Source organism: Cupressus sempervirens, chromosome 6, assembly GCF_028749045.1.
Source record: "Cupressus sempervirens isolate cs-2001-9-10 chromosome 6, ASM2874904v1, whole genome shotgun sequence".
NCBI lineage: Eukaryota > Viridiplantae > Streptophyta > Pinopsida > Cupressales > Cupressaceae > Cupressus > Cupressus sempervirens.
The window spans coordinates 29,734,445-29,750,026 of NC_143123.1; the positions used below are offsets into that span (position 1 = coordinate 29,734,445).

The window sequence follows — 15,582 nt, forward strand, 5'->3', positions numbered from 1 at the left end:
ATATTTCATATTTCCAAAACTTACTAAATTTAATACTCATATTTCTAATGTCGCTTGCTTAACAATATTTCATATATTTCATATTTAATTTATTCTATTTCATACATGTACACATGTATATGTTCATTATATGTGTCTAGAGTGTGTGGAACCACTTGGAACACATTATATGTGTATAGTTGATTGATTTCATTTTTGTAGAACTTGCTTTAGATATTTCTTATTTCTAGGACTTGCTACATTTAATACTTCATATTTCTAGATCACTTGCTTAGATATTTAATATTTCGTAGTTAATTTAATCCATTTGATTCATGTACATACATCGAATACTTACATGTGTAACTTGCATACTTATATTGAATACTTACATGTGTTTATTAAATGATATAATTATATGTTCATACATTACATACATACATACTTGGCATGTTCATTTGGACATTGAATACTTACATGTTCATTTGATCATAGAAGTTTAGGAGTTTATTTGTATACCTTACGTGTTCATTTTAAATATGAATTTCACAAGTTTATTTGGGTACTTACATGTTCACATGGACCATAAAGGGTACTTACATGTTCACATGGACCATAAATTAGAAACATGAATATATCACATTTAGATTTAATTGAATAAATTGAACCAATCATACATGTACACATGTCTAACATAAACTAAATACAAGTATATCACATGGACCATAAACTAGAAAGATGTATGTATCATATTTCTAATCATAAATTGAACCAATTATGTACACATTTCTAACTATAAACTAAATACATGTATATTGAATGGTATAAACTACAAATGTATGTATATATCATATTTCTAATCATAAATGAAATACATGCCTATAGATCATATCGAAAGGTCATAAACTAGAAACATATATTCAATGATTGAATAAATTTCAAACCAATCATGTGTTTAATAAAAAATGAATCATAAATACATGTATATATGTGGAAAAATCAATTTGTACATGTGTGTGTGTGTGTGTGTGTGTGTGTGTGTGTGTGTGTGTGTGTGTGTGTGTGTGTGTGTGTGTGTGTGTGTGTGTGTGTGTGTGTGTGTCAAATCATAAATGTTATGTCTCAATCAGATCAATGATAAAGTAAACATGTCCATGTGTCCTAAGCTAGAGAGTCATCTAGATGCATATGAACAAAGCGACCCTCTGATTGAGAATCATGGGGATCATGTGTTTGTGGAGTATCAACTAAGCCCTAAAAATTAAAATATAACAATGTATTAGACATGTATTTATGAGACCTATATATATGTAAACATAGGTTCTAGAGTTTCAAATATTTACACGTATATATTTAAATTTAAATGCATTGATACAAGTGCACATTTATCTAGTAAATTTAAAATTAATTTAAATTTCTATGATTAAAAACTACCTGAACACTAGTGGTTATCATATCCATCATATTTTTACCCCTACAAGTAGTAGGTGTCGCATCAACAACACCTTTCCTCCCACCATGATCAAAGCCCACACTGGAAGAAGCATGCTCTACTACCTATACCTACAAAAATATAAATCATTTGGAAATATGAATACATAATTATAAGTTTGTACATGGAAATTTTTTATTGTAAAAATGAAACTTAAAAGAGGTGTATACCTAGGTCTAAGGAGCAAGAGGGTCATTAGTGACATATACTAAGGTGTCATCAATAGAAACACCATCACTAATAGTATCAATCCTCTGAAATGCACATGTACATTTGTTAATTCAAGAAAGTTTTTTTCTTTTACTTATCCTTCCACATATATGTTGTTCTCCTTATGCAAAATCATCATGTAAGTTTCACATATTACATCATCATACCTCATGCATCATATAATTATTCTACCAAGACACAACTACATATTGTTACTTTATGATGTTCTACAAATGTAACCAAATTATATAAACCTTCTTTTCTTGTTCATCTAACTATTAATTTGTAACAATCTTACATTTCATTAACTCATAAACACATTATGAATTGAATTGTGAAGTCTAGATTTAAGATTACAAAAGAAAATATTACATACTAATTATATTTCCTACGCAAAATATAAAATTTTTGAGTTTTTCTACATATCTATTAAGCAACATAATACTTATTTTACCATAATTTTTCATATCATTACACCCTGATATCTATGGATAGATCTTACTATCATAATTTTTCTTGTTTAAACCAATATCTATTGCATGACCTTTGAATAAATGCCCTTGAATATATAAACACTTATCTTACCATAATTTTTCATGTCATTCAAACCTAAAATCTATGGATAGATCTTACTATCATATTTCTTCTTGTTCAAACCAATATCTATTGCATGACCTTTGAATAAATACCCTTAACTATATAAATACTTATTTTACCATAATTTTTCATATCATTAAAACCTGAAATCTATAGATAGATCTTACCATCATAATTTTTCTTGTTCAAACCAATATCTATTGGATGCCCTTGAATGTATAAACCAACTATTGTACTAATTAATTTTGTTAGAAATGTCTAAATTATATAGGTCATTATTTATCTTAACATAAAATTAATATGTTAATATCTGTTTCTTTAGATTCCTAATTTTTTTAACATTCATATGTGATGGCAATTTTAGTTATCTAGAATGGAATTATTTGATGGAAATGATGCACACAAGGCTTACCTTCCACTTAGTTTCCTCATTGCTTTCTTGTATGTGGCTTCTTCTCCTTATCCGTTAGCAACACCTCTCCAGCCTAAAATTGAATGTAGCCCTCCACTGCTCTTCTTTTATCATAGTTACTAATTTTTCGAAAGAAGATGAAATTTGTTGAATCTGAAACCATAATTTGATTTTAGAAACACACCAATTTGTGTTTGTAATTTTCTACAGAGAATGTATATTATTACTTGCAATAATTTGCCTATAATTTGAATAGAGTCTATGAAGAAAAGAAAGATCACTTGAATCAAGCTTTACAGGCACAATCAGAAAATTCATCTTGAAGCAAAAAGTAGGCGATTGCATTCAAATTACGCGTTTCGTTGGGTGTTATTGGACGCATTCAAAATACCATTTGTGCACAAATTGTGTTTGGTCACATGTATATTAGCCGCCCCTATATTCATTATGTTTGCCTTTTCAAAGGAAGGCGAATTTATATTTAAAAAGTTTCACCAAATTTATGTATTTGAAAAATCAGTGTAATGGTCAAAGTGAGTTCTAGAGTAAAGGTTCTTGTAAATTGCATATTATAATATTATTTTAGTTCATTAATTTTTTCTACTTAATTATTAGTGCGTGAAATTTTGCATCTGTTGAATTATAAAAGTGTGTTGCAGGAGGGTCAAATGAGAAAAGTGAAGTGGTCATATTATAATATTTAAAATCAAAAGAAATCATTTACACAATAATTTATGGTAATTATTAATAATAAAAATGAGAAAAGTTAAAAGTATCAAATATGTGTGAAAACAAATTTATAACAGAGAATTTATGAATTTAAAAAATGTCCATTGTCAATAGTTTGTTTGAATCACTAGTGATTATTAAAATGGAAATATTTTTAAAATATGTATATAGAGTCTCAAGAAATTGAGACATCATCAATTTCAGTCTTATTTGTCATTTTTAAAGAACTAATAATAAGGTAGCACGATGGTGAGGACACATATAGAATATTATAGGTTAACAATAAAAGTTTCAAAATTATTAGGGTATCCAAATCTAATGAAGTGATTGTGTCTTCATCTATAGAGAGAGACAACCATTAGTAGTTGAAAATAGCGACTTTCCATCTACAAATATTATAAAACAATAGAAAATATTTGCATAATGTTTCCTCAAAAATTTCAACTATAAAGTGATTGAATCTGAAGTGGTAAATAAATGTTTAAATAAAGGTAGGAGTGAGAGTTTTGAAAATAGCCAAAAGTCTACAATTTGGTATAATTTATTATAATATTAAAATACAAATTTGTTGAAGTCCATATATAATATCTTAATATAAAAAATGTCATCAAGTTTTGGTCTTATTTGTGAGGTCTATAAGTGAAAGAGATTATTAATAATAACTTATATTGACTATAAAATTGGACAGATATAACAAGATTCTAGATTTCTAATCTCTATTAAAATTGTTTGAAGAATGTGATAAACTCCCAAGAAAATAATCTATCATCTTGCATACAAACAACCTAAAGAAACTAGAATTTCTAGAAAATATAGTGTTTTTTAAATAATAGTTTAAATTATTCCATCACTAATTGCACTTAACTTAAATATTGTCTCATAAATAATATTAGAAGACATATATATTTAAACTATAAAGAAGAAAAATCTTTTTAATTTCTTTATTAAAAAAAATTAATATATTATTTATTATAAATAAAATAATCATTAAATAAAGTTAAAAAACTCAAAAACATACTCTATACATATATTCTATAAATGAGATGTGTTATAAGATATGTCAAAAGGGGAAAAAAGTGAGAATGTGTTTATTTTATTTCACATGCTTTATAAGTCGACCCTAATATGGGTAGTCATGGGTATTCATTATATTTTCTCATATCTGTGTGATTACAACTCACTTTGCAAGTTTAGATCCCTATTTGGTTTAGGTGTTGATTCACTGATAAGCTCTCATTGTCATTTCTATTCTTAATTCTCTTGGAAACCCTTCAAGCTATTAGTCCTCCCCCTTCAACAATACTTAAGACTTATTTCTTAGATTTCACTTATCACTGTCAATAACATCTCTGCAAGCTTAATCCTTTAGCTTCACATTCACTCACACACTTGTGCATTTTTTATCCAGCTCTATCTATATGTGTCTCTTTCATATACTTGCACTCCTTGATACTATTTTTTTCTCGGTACCTCTTTAAATAGGCAATTCTTGCTTTACCATTTTCCACAATCATCATCGATCTTAGAGTTTATGATCAACTTCAACACAATTCATTAAAATATTTTCTTTATTAGACCTTTGTTAGGTCTTTACCTAATCCTTTCCTTTAATTTAATAATCTAACTCATCAATATTATCTTCAGCATGGTTTACATCTCTCAAGAAATCAACTAAGTTAGTTGGGGATCATGATTTCCTTGAATTCATCTTCAACTATATTACTCAGAAATCACTATGTTCTAACACTTGGTCATCACCTAATACTTGGACTTATAAAAATTCTTGGTTCAGGATCGACTAACTTTCTCAGTCGATATTCATGCTCGGTCAACACTAGATTTTCTTGACACCAACTGTGGCTTGATCGACACCAGCATCACTCAACATTCCTTTTCCTTTTACTCTATTTCTCAACTTGGCTTAACTTTCTTGATATAAACAATCACTTTTCCTTATCAAAGTCTATCTAATCAAATGTCTATTGTAGACTTCTTTGTATAACTCAACCTTTCCTTTAGGTGCTATTGTTATGAGCAATTTCTAAAATCCTCTTCATCAATCAAATAGATATGTCATGCAAATTAGTTAGCAATATGGCTCATCAATAGATTTCACATCAATTAAAAAACAAAAATTGTTCCAATTATAAGTTTCCAACAATATGTAGCTATGAAATATAAAATTGTTCATCCTCTTATCTCCTCCTAATCCTTGTATGTATTGTTTCTATTGTCTTACAGAGAGGTGATAGTATTTATCTTCTTGTGTTTGGAGGCATACCTATGAAAAAATGCAGTATTCCCATCACCCTCCATTTACTATTGGATCCTAGATCTTTGTTTCTAGTCTATTTATTCTTTTGTAGTAACCTTCTTCCATTGGTTCCTATAAACTTCTTCCTCCTTGATTATGTCAATGAACAGACCCCCTCATCCATAGCCTTCTGAAGTTCGTCTATTTTTGTCTCAATCTCTTCCTTCTTAAAAATATCTTCCAATAATGACTTCCCCCAATGGGTGGAATTTCTCCTTACATTATCCAACTTAGTAGTGAGCCTAAACATGGTTGTGTCTTTAATTCGAATCTTCCACCATTCCTCCACACAATGTATGAAATCATGGTGTGATTACCACATAATCTTTTATATAAATTAACTTGGGCTACTAAAGACACCATCCATATAGTTAAACAATAGTGGTGCATGATTTGAAACTATTTTGGGGAGAGTAGTTAAGGTGGAGGAGAGTAGATTCTACTACTTAGCAAATACCAGTAGTCTATCTAACTTGACCTAGATTAGCTCTCGATATTTCCCATTGTTGGATCAGGTAAAAGAGGGGCCGTGTATATCTACATCAATGAGATCACTTAGATTGATAAATTCTTTCATACTATTCATAAAATCATTAAATCCTCTCATCTTCTCAAAGGGGTAGAGCGGTGACTTAAAATCACCCATGTACACAAAAACTTCTTGCCCCTATTATTATTCATAAAATTGGGCAAGGTTTCCCAAGTACCATGTCTCCCACATTTGGTATTGGGAGCATAGATGTTCAAAGTACACGTGCTCATATTATTAAAAGCTTTTTTAGAGATAATAAAACTTCTATCCTACCATAGGATTCTTCCAAATACCACTTTAGGATTTTATAGGGCAGCCACCCCTCCATCAGCCCCATTAGCTTCACCATAGCTAGTTATAGGCCTAGGCCACAAACTATCAATAACTTTGGAGAAAGAAAGGGAAGACATTTTAACATCTTGAATAAGAAAAAAATCAATTCTTAAATAATAGATATTTTTCTTTAGAGAAAATTTCTTTTGAGGACCATTTATGCCCCTCATGTTCCTTGAGAGGAACTTCATTTCTTACCTTTCATAATGTCATCTGAGATTGATTTCTTACCATTTAAAATCTCCTTTTCCAGTTCCTTTCAATCTTCGTACTGCTACTAAGTGGTCTTCCCTGCTTGACCTCCACTCCAACATCCACCCTTTTGCCTCCTCTACCTCTTCTTTTCTAGACCTGTCATTCCACAACATCACTCTGTTGATGTGAAGAGGGTGAGGAAAAGATATCAAAAACCAGACATTTTTTCAACTCCTTGAGTGATGGAGAGAACTTTGAGGTCAAAACATGCCTTGGGGGGTCAAGCTATCCCCCCACTTCACCAAGGACGTACTAACACACATGGATCCTTCACCTTTGTTCTCTTACTATTTTCCTAAATCATGGATCTCTCCTTCCTTCAAAATGGGCTTTTCTCAGCATTTCCCTCTCCCATAGTCTTGTTGGGGATGGACAACAGATCATGAATCCATATTAAAAATGGGTAATTATAAATCTTATTTCCTTCCACTTCTACTTGGATTCCCACTCCAATTTCCTCTTCCTCCTATATACTAGAGTTGCAACCAGGGGCTTCCCCAATCTCAACTTGAAGTGGACCTATAGAAGGATCTTTGATACTTTATTCCTTAGGAGGTGGAGGTGGGGTTCCTCCCTCTAAGAGACTTGGCCTTTACTCCTCACATCCACATGGGCCAGTTGAGTAGAAGATTCACCTTCTTGTGATTTCTTCATGACAATCCCTAGAGAGTCCCCCTGATTCATTTTGTTGTAGGGGTGTAGAGTTATTTTTTTTCCTATAACTTGTAAAGGGTTGCAAAGATGGTTCAACGAAGGACAAATATGCAAATCTTTTTGTTATGAAAATGTTGAGACAAATTGTCACTAGAATTGAAGTTGTTGAGACAACCTACAGAAGGGGAAGACCTATAGAGAATTTTTTGTGCTAAGGAATTTGATGAGCAAGTTTGTGACCTTATACAGGGTGAAGAAATATTCTAAAAAGATTTGACAAGAGTAAATGGAAAACCTCATTATAATCTTCTCAAATATGATGGTAAGATTGATTCAAAATAATTATTGAATTGAATCTCTAATATGAAGAAATAATTTGAGTATGAGGACATGCCAATAGATAAGAAGGTGAATATTGCAAGTTAAAAGTTGAAAGGGCGTGCATCTTTATGGTGGAACTATGTTTAGACTCGTAGACAAAGAAGAGGAAAAGAAAAGATTAAGACTTACGTTAAGATGATTAATAAGTTAAAAGGTAATTTCTTGCTAGGTGATTATCAAGTTAGGTTGGTGAAGAAGTTATTAGGTGAGTATTCAACATGTAGGCATGGCGAATATGACAAATTTGGATGGTGTTTCAGTTTATTCAGATTTTTCACCTGCCTCAAGAAATTTTGAATATAATAATTATGAATGCTTAAACCAAGCTATATTGACTAATGACAATTTATAGTTTTGCAACAATTTTCCTCCCTCAATTTTATTTTGACACATATTTGATACATTAAACTATTATTTTCAAACAATATTCGACATAAAATATTATACAAAGAATTAAATATATATTTTTAAATATTAAAATATTGACTACTTCTTTATAATTTAACCCCACCTTTCATTAACCCAACTTTGAATTTAATACTTGATGTAATTCACTATATACAAAAGCTCATTTGCTAGTAAATAAATATTAAAATAATATATTAAAAATATCCCATAGGCACCAGGAAGGATCCTTCACTTTAAAATTGACAATGCCCATTACATTCATAATGCAAGGTACATTAACGTAGTGAAACTTCTTAAATATAAATGTATCTTGTTTGAAAAGCATTGGATGTAGGCAAATTCAATGAATATAAAAGTGGGCCGGCTTATAAAGCGTGCGACCAAACGTAATTTCTCCACAAATGGTATTTTGCGACGGCGATAATGAGTACAATAACATCCGATGAAGCCCGTTGTTTGAATGCAATTGCCCACTTCTTACTTGACGATGAAATCTCATATGAGACGATGAATTCTGAAACTGTTGTTTCGAGGAAGGATCGGAAAAAGCATTACAGGGGAGTGAGGTTCATTAAGACTCGTGGAAAATATGCTGCAGAGATACCAAACCCTAAAAAGAAGGGCTCCAGAATTTGGCTTGGCAGCTTCAATACAGCCGAAGAAGCTGCAGCGGCATATGACCGTATGGCTTTCCATCTGCGCGGTTCAAAGGCCATTCTCAACTTCCCTCAAAACCTTCATTTCGGAGAGTATGTGAATCCTTTCCTCAATCTTTCTCTTCACAAGGGAAAAAAAAGAGGAGGGGGAAAAGGAAAGATAAATCTGAAATATCCCACTCAAAATAAAGTGAAGTGATTTAATAGTAAGAGCAATGAACAATTCTAATCTGATAGGTTGGAAAAGCCTATTTCGTAGATGTGCCATCATTAGTTAGTTTGTTGTTAAGAGTAATTTCAGTTAGGTCTGTAAAAATTTGTTGGTTCTGTATGCAACGATTAATTTGGGATCATATCTTTGAGGAAATTGTTGAACTTTGTATGTAGAGCCGCTCTTCAATTAACTGCCGTACTTTTCATGCTGTGGTATTTAAAAATTGAAAGTCTGGTTCAAGTATTCTCTGTTTTTTTTTGATAGATTGTGTGTTGCAAATCGTTTGCGGATATTGTTGGTGATATTTTGTCTTTCTAGAAATTTACAAATATAAATTGTTTTGTACTTCTCAGGAATAAGTGCAAGCTTTTGTTGGGAATGTGTCACGATTTTTTTTGGCTTTTCATAGATCTGTTCTTGAAGGCTGTATGCGAATGTATAAATAGATGTGTGCAGTTATGTACTGCATTGAATTATGTATCAGATTTTGAATAATTCGTCTCGAGAGTGGATGTAGGGTATTTCCTATTTTGTCCTTATTTTTCCTGTTTTATTCTGTTTTTTTTGCTTGTTTAAAATTTACAATTGGTAATACAGCTATAGCAAAATATTGAGCAAAGATAGTGTGAAGAAGTTGTGTCCATTAATTGATGGACAAAAGAGAAGAATTTGGAGGAGGAAGCCAATTTTGTTTCCTTCTAGACTCTTGATGCAGTTGTGGCTGCAATTGACAAAGAGAAGGAAGAGAGCAAAGAAGCATAAGATAGGGAGGAAAAAATTGTACCCTAAGAAATAAGGTTTTGACGCTTGGATAGAAAATTTCTTTAACGGGGAAGGAAAAGGAGAAAGTTATTAAAGTGTGAATTGGGTTGAGGGATAGGGCTATGTTTTTTGAGGTTGTCAAGTATAATGACGGTGCTGAAAAACCATGTGATGTCAATGGGAATGACAGTATTGTGGTAGCTGTCAAAGATGGAGAGATGGCATTTTACTTGTAGCCTCTGCATAAGAAGCACATGGTTTGGCAATCTCATTTGATCCATTAAGAGGTTATTAAGGGATTCCAGGTAGAAAGAGGAGATTGTTTTTATTTTTGAGGTTGAAAATGTTATGTTGCTAAATGTAGTTAGTTTTAATTTATATTGAACAAGATTCAACAATCTTCAATAGGCCTGATTATACATACAGTGTACACAATTGAAAACTCAAGGAATGTTAAGATGTATGGCTATGCTAGTTGGACTTCAAGTAGAGATTATTGGGAATGTGAAATCTAATGATCATATGATTGTTTGGCTTCTCCTAGTTCTTCACTTGAAGTTTGTATGTAAAAATATATATAGATGTGTGTAATTATATAATTAAGTAATTCATCCTTGAAAGTTGATTTAAACAATTTAAAACTATTATAAAATTATATCTCTTGTATTTTATTATCTTCCCACTTTGTATGTTTTTATTTCTCATTATAAAAAAATGTAATGTTACTTAATAAACATGTAAAACAATTGTAAATTTCATGTTTTTCTAGGGGAAAAAAACTTTACCAACCTTAAATCTTAGTGTCAACAATTTAATTCATGAAAATATGCTTCTAGGTTAAGGGTATGTGAGATCACAAGGTATTTTTATCCATATATATGTTATGGGGACCTAGGGACTCCTACTAGGTCATTACGTCTGTTATAGGTTCTAATAGGTATTCATACGTTTACTAGCACATGATAGGTATTGTTAGGTAATAATGAGTCTTACATTACCAAACAACACATTAAGATCACTTATACATTAAATGTTTCGATATGTTATCCATACATGTGTGTCTTAAGGGGACATAGGAGTCGTAATAGGTCATACTATTTTTTATAGGTTCTAATAAGACTTAATATTTATTATTAGGATATAATAGATCTTATTAGGTAATGATGATTCTTACATTACCAAATGACACATAATGACCTCTTATGATACATTTCTAGGTATTTTTATCCATATATATGTTAAGGGGACCGAGGGACTCCTACTAGGTCATTATGTCTGTTATAGGTTCTAATAGTTATTCATATGTTTACTTGTACATAATAGGTATTGTCAGGTAATAATGAGTCTTACATTACCAAACAACACATTAAGATCACTTATGTTGCATTTTTCAGTACGTTATCCATGCATGTGTGTCTTAAGGAGACATAGGAATCGTTATAGGTCATACTATTTTTTATAGGTTCTAATAAGTCTTAATATGTATTATTAGGATATAATCGGTCTTATTAGGTAATGATGATTCTTACGTTACCAAATGACACATAATGACCTCTTATGATACATTTCTAGGTATTTTTATCCATATATATGTTAAGGGGGCCTAGGGACTCCTACTAGGTCATTAGGTCTGTTATAGGTTTTAATAGGTATTCATATGTTTACTAGCACATAATAGACTGACCTTACTATCAACCTTAATAAAACTATATCCCATTTACTTTATTAACATTCTTAACTCTAATTCAAACTATTGAATTAAGTCATGAGTTCTAAATTGTAAACTAACATTTGCTAACTAAACTCATTTACTTATCTAGTAACAATTTTTTCTATCCCTATGTCCTAACTCTCATCTACACTCCCCATAATCATCAAAGCATTTACATCAAAATCTAGAATTTAGTCAAAAATTATATTTTTTTACTGCATGTATACGTGTGTACACTTAATTATCATTTAATCAGGAAATTTTATTTTATTTTTATCGCATATACACATGTACATGTACGAATATTTATTTATCACATTTGCATGAGCACATTACAATGTACATTAGATATGGTCTCTAAGATAAAAAAATTTTAAATACATATGTATGTTACATGATTGAATTTAGCACCATACATTTAATGTTGTGTATTTATATGTATGTGTGTTTCAAATTAAATTTAACTTTTAATTATTTTAATTTAAATACACTTGTATGTTTATATTTGTATCTATATGCATGTGCAGATCTCTAGATATTTATCACTCTTGTAGCTTCACATTCATATCCTCATATTTATTTTCATATATACATTATGACATCTAGTTCTAGGGATACTGCTCCTGCATCCTCAGGGGATGCTAGTGTTCGTGGTTGGGGTCAGAGTGTTGAGTCTGGTATAGCACGCAGATCGACCTCCTCCACTCATGATAGATAGAAGTTATTTAGAGATACAGTGTCGAGATTATCTCGTGCTATGCAAGTTTTGGATACCTCACTTTCCTCTTCTGCCACCCTCCCTAATAGGAAGAAGGTCACAGCAATGCGAGAGGAGTTATTTTTGAATCATACAACCCTTTTGATGATATGAGCATTGAGAAATTTTATTCTTCTTTATCTAACAATGTTATTGGCATTGTGAAGTACACATAGATTGACACTGAGGTTTCCACTGGCATGGTTAAATCCATGTTTCCATATTATACAGATCATCGTAGAGTCAAAGGCTACTCTGCAACAAAGTGTATTGATCCACTCGTCACACCATTGATGTATCCTTGTTGGTTGGCCACTCATCATAGATGGCCACAGAAGGATGAGTTCCCTCTATATTTCTGCAAACAATTGTTTGCAGAATTTCATTTACACTATGATGTTGACTATACAGATTATCTAGGGCATGTTGGGTAGGGTTAGGGGAGACTTTCTGGTAGATTTGGACCCATGGACACTCTTTTTCCCGTTAACAAATGGGCAATGGTGGGTCCAAACCTTTTGCTTATGTCGAGACGTCCACAGATGGCTATTGTAGGTGAGAGTGTTCCTGATGACACAATTAGGAAACAAATTTTTTCGAGCATCGCCACCGTTGCCACAAAGTTACATGAGATTTCTTCTGTTCGATGTGGTGGATATATGCTACGGTCTCAAGGTTCAATTTTGGCCCCTATTTCTTGATCTTTAATTTGTATAGTATCACGCTTGTTGGAAAAAAAACATGAGAATGTGGTCCAAAATTCAATAATTTGTCTTTTTACTTCTTCATAAATCTTTTCTTTTCGAGGAACTCTACAAATATTCACCTAGTTATTCTCAATGTTATCATCTAGCATATTTCTTCTCTTGATGTATCTCTGGATAGTTCTTCTAGATATATGTAGTACATCAAAAATTGCACGTACCTATTTTCTGTGTCAATTTTCTACTAGATATAGTAGTCATCAATGCTCTGTGTGCATTACTCAAATCACCTCCTCGAGTTGTGTTGTCAATTTTGTTATAAGCATTTCGCAAGTTTTCAACTATTGTTTTATTAATATTATGTGCATGGCTTTTCCTGTTATCAACATCCAACAACTCTAAAACAAGTCTCATGTCTTTTCTCCTAAATAACTTGACAAATAATTGTGCCTGTCCAAATATACTTTTATCCTTGAAATATTCATCCCACATGTTTTGACAATGCTTTCTGATAGTGTTATCATTTATCATATCTTTAGATGGAATTTGGTTTAAAAATAGTTCTTCATCCAAATCCATCAAATTTTTTATGCTTTCTAATTTGTCTCTATCAATGGAACTACCAATTTCTTCCTCTTCATTACTTTCATTTTCTTCATGAATCTCATCCTATTCAGGAATTTAGTAGGCTGGTTTTGATTATGTTGTGTATGGCCTTTCATTTTGTCATCTCTTTTTCTATCATATTTCTTTGATCTTTTCCTTTTACTACCCATTGAATATTTCAATCTATAGAAACAAAAATAAATAAATTTAGATTTCACTAAATATCAGCTAATGGTTCAATATATAATACACAAAAATAAAAATAAGTAGACGAGAAAAAAAGCACCTTCAAAATATTTGATCCTTTGCAATATTGATTAAATCTGTAGAATAGTTGTTGAAAATTGCTTTAAAATTAATTATCTTTTGAAAATCCTCTTCCAATTTTTGTTGTCCTATATATTTAATTTTTTTTAAACAAAAAATAAATTTATTTTATATCAAATAGTGACGTTAACCGCTGGCAGTTTAATCTGTCGATAGGGGTTTCGATCGGAACTATTTCGGCTGGAACTGTTCCGGTCGAAATAGTTCCTTCTGAAATAGTCTATGTGGCAGCCAAACAAGCAAAAATTAGAACTTCTATAAACATCTCACTTTGAAGACCAATTTGTCCTACTAAATTGAAGTTTTTTTAAAAACTAAAAATATACTTTTGTAGTTCTCGGAGTAACGATTATGATCATATAGTTTTTTTTAAATTTTGATTATGAATAATATCTTATAATTTGAAAATACTACAAGTAGGTATCTTAAGATTCAGGAAGATGTCTATTCAAAAATAAGAAAAAAATAGTAAATCATGTTAAAAAAAATTTAAAAAATTAATGTTGCACTAGAGGAGAGAGTCTTCTTCAAGAATATGTAATTTGTTTTAAAAATATTTAGATTTGATGGAAAAAGTTTGACAGGAGAAAAAAACTGTCAATTTTTTATAACTTTGACTTTGACCAGTTATAACTTAAAAAATATTAGCCAAATTTTAATTTTTCTTTTTTGGTGCACTAGGTATACATGTTAACTATAACATATTCCAAAATCAAACCAAAATATGAACATTTGCATATATTTGTTTGATGGAAAAAAAACTCTATATTTTTAGTATTTTTTAAAAATTCAAAAATACACTTTAAAACTTCAAAAATAAATAAACTTCATCCAATTTTACACATTTCATTAGTTTACATCATCTTTAAATTCTAAGCACAAATCCCACTTTTATTTCATTAAAGTTGAAGACTTTAAATTCTGATATCACTTCTCCTTTATAAAAGGTCACATAGGTTTGTGCTTTTACTTGCATAAGAGCTATCTTTGGAAGATATAATGATGGTTGAAGACGTGAAGATGTGTGGCAATTGATCATTGAGTACTATACACTTGAATCTCCATCTAGCGCGTAGGGTTTGGGGCATCAACTCGAAAAAACTTTTGGGTTCCTACTTTTCTGAAGAATGGTAAAACCCTAATATGATTCTCTGGAAGTTGCCCTAAAATGAAAAATGCACAATATAAGAAAATTTAGGTGTGAGAGTGTATTGTTGGAATTTTTTTGTTACTAATGGATTAGTCTTCTGTGTCCTGAAAAAATTTGAATTGCAAGTGTGTTGTAACCATTGTGTTGAAGATAATACATTGTACAGGTTTTGGAGGGGTGGTTGACTACAATACTATTGTTTACATAATATCAAATCTAAAATTGTAAGGATTTAATAGGAATTTCCACAATACTTTCCTTAAGGGATTAGTGTAGGAAGCTATTTCCACACCAAAGTTTCCTTACAAGTGGTATCAGAGCTTGATCAACTTTTGATCCTAGTTGTTGGGTAGGGTTTTTAGAGCTAATCTCAAGTTGAGTGGAATTTTTTGTGTAGAC

The 15,582-nt window shown here is 31.1% G+C and overlaps 2 protein-coding genes across 6 annotated transcripts in view; one reads left to right on the forward strand and one right to left on the reverse strand.

Annotated features, from left to right (window-relative positions):
- Positions 1–3,066, reverse strand: part of LOC149550936 (ethylene-responsive transcription factor 5-like) — a 75,672-nt gene extending 72,606 nt beyond the window's left edge. The window contains exons 1-4 of one of the 5 annotated variants that reach the window (XR_016352643.1): positions 2,691–3,066; positions 1,642–1,725; positions 1,414–1,542; positions 1,083–1,233 (exon numbers count right to left, since the gene is read on the reverse strand). The gene's annotated coding sequence lies outside the window, so the exon portion shown is untranslated. Of the gene's footprint in view, positions 1–1,082; positions 1,234–1,413; positions 1,543–1,641; positions 1,726–2,445; positions 2,502–2,690 lie in introns of those variants that run through there. The other 4 variants (XR_016352639.1, XR_016352638.1, XR_016352645.1 and 1 more) reach the window with 4 other exon arrangements.
- A 5,653-nt stretch (positions 3,067–8,719) lies between these two features.
- On the forward strand, positions 8,720–9,525 carry LOC149550937 (ethylene-responsive transcription factor 5-like). Its single transcript, XM_089790022.1, has 3 exons — positions 8,720–9,045; positions 9,340–9,406; positions 9,520–9,525. Exons 1-3 carry the CDS (start codon positions 8,720–8,722, stop codon positions 9,523–9,525), a joined length of 399 nt encoding a protein of 132 aa, XP_089646148.1.
- The last annotated feature ends 6,057 nt before the right edge of the window (positions 9,526–15,582 follow it).